This window comes from Penaeus vannamei, chromosome 21 (assembly GCF_042767895.1).
Source record: "Penaeus vannamei isolate JL-2024 chromosome 21, ASM4276789v1, whole genome shotgun sequence".
Classification (NCBI taxonomy): domain Eukaryota; kingdom Metazoa; phylum Arthropoda; class Malacostraca; order Decapoda; family Penaeidae; genus Penaeus; species Penaeus vannamei.
The window spans coordinates 31,747,783-31,751,980 of NC_091569.1; the positions used below are offsets into that span (position 1 = coordinate 31,747,783).

A 4,198-nucleotide genomic window follows, 5' to 3' on the forward strand; every position below is an offset into this window, starting at 1 on the left:
CGGCCATTGCAATTCCTTAACTTAATATTTGTTTTGTTTTTTGAAGGTTGTAAAGTTCTAGACAAGAAATTTAATGTTTTTCACTCTGAAACATATTCATTTAAATGCTCACCAGTAGATTACTTTTAAATAAAAGATCTTACCCATTTATAAATGATACATGGAAATTGCATTGAGTAAGAAGGAAAAATCTGATGTATAGGACACAGAGAAAGCAAGTAATTGATTTATGGATTGATTGATTATTTAGTTGGATGTAGAGATGATTATGATTAGGAAAACTTATTCTATGACAGCAGACTGTATTAATTATTCATTCTGTAGCCAGTTGTATAATTTGATACCATAAGGGTAATAATATGTAAAACAAACTTAAGTTGTCAAAGATTAAAATAAGATCTGCTTGTGTGACAGAACAGTTGTCTCCTAGTAAACTAAATGGTTTTGCTTACTTTTCAATACTTTTGCATAATGTTCAGTACAGTATTGTATTGTTGCTTCTCATTGAAATCTGGTAAATTTACCTTTGTGTTTATAATTTATGCTGGTGTAAATTAATGATTTTATAGTTGAATATGATTATCTTTCTGTTATTCATATAATGACTGTTACCATAATACCAGAAGCAACAAGTCTTGTTAGATACAAATACCTTTCTGTAGTAGTGATTATTTGATATAAAGAAGTAATCTCCCAATATTTAGAAGGAAAACATTCATAGTCTTTGTTATTTATTTACAAACTCAGGTATTACTCTAAAGAATTACACAACCAGGCCAGTGCCACAGGCAGCACTGAATGCATTTTTCAAATACTTTTTATCCTTTTTTTTTACTTCCTCATCCCCTTTTATAAACCTGTACCCCTTCATCCATCTTGTACAGTCACAGTCTTCTGTGCTTCACTTCAAACACCTGATATCCTTATCACTGCTTAAGATCCTTATCCCAGTCCTTCCTCACATCCCTTTGGTTTCTGGAGTTTTGATATGCGGCCATAATCATGACTTCTTTTTCATAAGGAGTAAACTGTTAATCATGAGAGCCAGTAAAAAAGGTAACAAGGCCTGAGAAGATATTGCATCATTTTGAGGGTGTCAGGGTTGTCATTCATATGTATTTTGCAACTGAGGGAAAGGAAGTCTGTCCATTCATGCCTGCACTCAAAGACCATCTATAAAACAGAAATGAGCCAAGGGAAATGTCTATTATCACAGGTGGAAAAAAAAATCATAGAAACCTCCCTGATAGAGTGTGAAACACACATGCCCATCTCAGTAAGGTGATGGGTTGTGCCATCACTTGTGCTAGAGAGTATTAGATGGCACTAGGTCCTATATGCTTTTCCATTCATGCTCCTTGTTTTTTTTTTTTTTTTTTTTTTTTTTCCTACTTTTTCTTTTCTTTTCTTTACCCACCTGAATGGATAAAAAAAATGATCTTTTCTTTCTCATGAAATTCAGCTCCAATGTTCTAATACCCTACTTATCCCTGTCTCAATTCTTTCTTCCTTTTCTATGCTGTAACTTGTAGCAGTCAATAGTTTCCACTGCACTGGTTAGTGCAGCCCAAAGGGTTTCCAGCAATTACTAATATATTTTTTTATTTACATTTACCACTTGTTATGGTTGCTAGGCAAAATGCAAGTATCAGAGGTGGTTTATAAGAGACAGGAAGTTGGTACTAAAGGGCTCACAGCAGTATTGAAATTATGATATAAGTTCCCATTTTATCAAAATATGTAACCTCTCTTGTTCCAGAAAATGAATAATCTGGCTTGATTGTACAACCATAATTGCCAAAGTTATCTGTGTGTATGTTAAGAAAATGTTTCCGTCACCTTGTGCAATTTCCTCTTGCACATTGGGCTTAAAACTCCCAGTAAAATGTTTTAAAAAAATAACCAAGAAATACACTTTTACTAAGTCAGACCTTTCGCAAACCAGAAAATTGCAGAACGTAATGAGCGCAAGAAGCTGCAGGAGGAGAAGAAGAAAGAGTTTGAGGAGAAAAATCTGATCAACATCATTGAGGGTCGTGGTGTTAAGCTTGGGAGTGCTGAGGTGAAGGGGTCTGCGTCGGTCACACTAGCAGACTTAGAACCCTGTCATCCAGCGGCGCAGGTGAGTTTTCAGTCTTTAGGTTTTGCTGTGGCCATGGAATGTGGTGGAGGAGCTTACTGCTGTGTCCTCACCTAGCTTCCTGGCTTTTCTTTTTCTTTTCTTTTCCTTTTTTCTTCTTGTCTTTGTATTTTATGGGAAAGATTATCAATGCACTATGCATTATTTTTATAATTTTTTTCTATGGGTATTGTAACTTTTCCTTGTGCACATTTGAAGATTATACGTCAGTTTCTTTCTCTGGCTGTGATGGAAGTCTTGGACTTGACCCTATGTTTGTAGTTTTCATAATTGCAAAAGAACTTTTTCTTTGTAATGTAAAGTGCAGAAAGAATGGCTCATAAGTTCAATGTAAATGGAATTTGCTATTGGTAATTTGATGTAAATGATGGTAAATTCCCTTTGTTCAAAGATAATTGAACTAAGTGAAAATGTATATGTACATATTCTTGTATTAAATTGTTTGTCAGTGCCTGTTCTGAATATTAAATGGTTTCTGTTGCAGGGATCTCGTGTACACATAAACGAAGATGGTGAACTGGTATGGCCAGTCATGCTTCTTTACCCAGAATACCATGAGACCGATCTCATTCAAGAATTTACAGAAAGTAATTGGTGAGTTTGGACATCAGGTAGGATGTTGATTGGCCTAATCAGATATATGAAAATAAGAATGAAAACGGAAAATAAGGTTTCACCTCAATAATTTCTATCTAGTGTACATACAGGTGAATCTTTTTTCCCATATGAATAATGAGTTATGCTTTGAAGAAGAGAAAGAATAATTACAAGAAGATGAAACCATATAAAATACTCAATCTTAGTATAAGTTTGGTCAATTTAAAGTTCTATTTGACAGAAAAAAGCATATCAACCAAAAAAGGGGTAACAATTTTAAAATATTGATAATTTTAAGACATCCTCAATTATTCAGAGCTCTACAAAGTAAATCCTATATCCCTTAGAGTTATTAAAGAGAAAGTATGCACAAGTATTTTCTGTTCTAAGATGTTGGTTCATTGTGTTTCCAGCTTCGAAGACCACCTTAATGTAATGTTTGGCGAGGGCACAGCAGCTGCACCATGGGATACAGAGGGAAAGTACCTTCCTCAAAATATGGTTTTGTACTTTGAGGACCAAGAGAAAAGCAAACTGTATGAGGTGGACCCCAAGAAGACCCTTCAGCAAGTGCTTGCACATCCAAAGTATGTTTCAAAGAGGGTTTTTTTTATTGGTTCATTCTTTTTTCTTTGTTATTAATACCATCTATGTTGTTATTGCTGCTATTATTATTATTAGTGTTTTTGTCATTGTTATGTTGTTTTATTTTTACTATTATTACTGTTATTGTTGTTGTGTAGAGAGAGAGAGAGAGTGAGTTTGTGTTTACTGATGCACGTATGTGTGGGGGGAAAGGAAATTATGTATGATTTCACTTACAAACATTTGAAAATGTGTTAACCTAAACCATGTAATGTTAGTCTCGGCTTTTTTTCTCTTCCAGATATCGAGTTTTGGGTGGAACTCCGGGCTTCATTGTACTTACCCGAGGAAGCAAATTTGCCAAAGAATTTTTGTCAAAGTATGAATGTTAACATGATAAATGGGAACTAAATATGGAGTTTAAGGACAGGGACTATACATCTATAATAAATCTTATACCACAAATTGTTTTTTTTTCTTTGAAGGTTTAAGGCAATATTCCCTTTTTGCATATGTTACCCTTCCAAGGGAAAAATATCTCTAGAACTGTTATCTAGATGCACAAAATTACAGCTGACTAGCCCGCTGGCCAACTTTGAAATTTTAATTGGCCTGATGAATATGATGTCATTTTCAAGCTAAACAATAATTGTGATGTCGTGTGAGTGTGACACCACTCACCTACCAAATAACTGTTACGTCAAAATTGGATAGATATGAAGTCACTAACCCAGGAAACAACTGTGATGTCATTATCTACTAGATTTTGATGGTACTACCAGTCATCAGTCAGCCAAATGCAAATATGTAATGCACTTAGAATCATGTCAAAAAAAAAAAAAAAAAAAAAAAAAAAAAAAAAAAAATTAAAAGAAA

At 34.1% G+C, this 4,198-nt stretch overlaps 1 protein-coding gene across 5 annotated transcripts in view; it reads left to right on the plus strand.

Moving 5' to 3' along the window:
* Dpit47 (DNA polymerase interacting tpr containing protein of 47kD) overlaps positions 1 to 4,198 on the plus strand; it is a 21,283-nt gene extending 17,085 nt beyond the window's left edge. For all 5 annotated transcript variants that reach the window (XM_070136091.1, XM_070136088.1, XM_070136090.1 and 2 more), the window contains exons 6-9: positions 1,946 to 2,122; positions 2,625 to 2,734; positions 3,151 to 3,324; positions 3,624 to 4,198. In XM_070136091.1, coding sequence (XP_069992192.1) covers positions 1,946 to 2,122; positions 2,625 to 2,734; positions 3,151 to 3,324; positions 3,624 to 3,714 — 552 coding nt within the window. In that variant the 3' untranslated portion in view covers positions 3,715 to 4,198. The remainder of the gene's footprint in view (positions 1 to 1,945; positions 2,123 to 2,624; positions 2,735 to 3,150; positions 3,325 to 3,623) is intronic.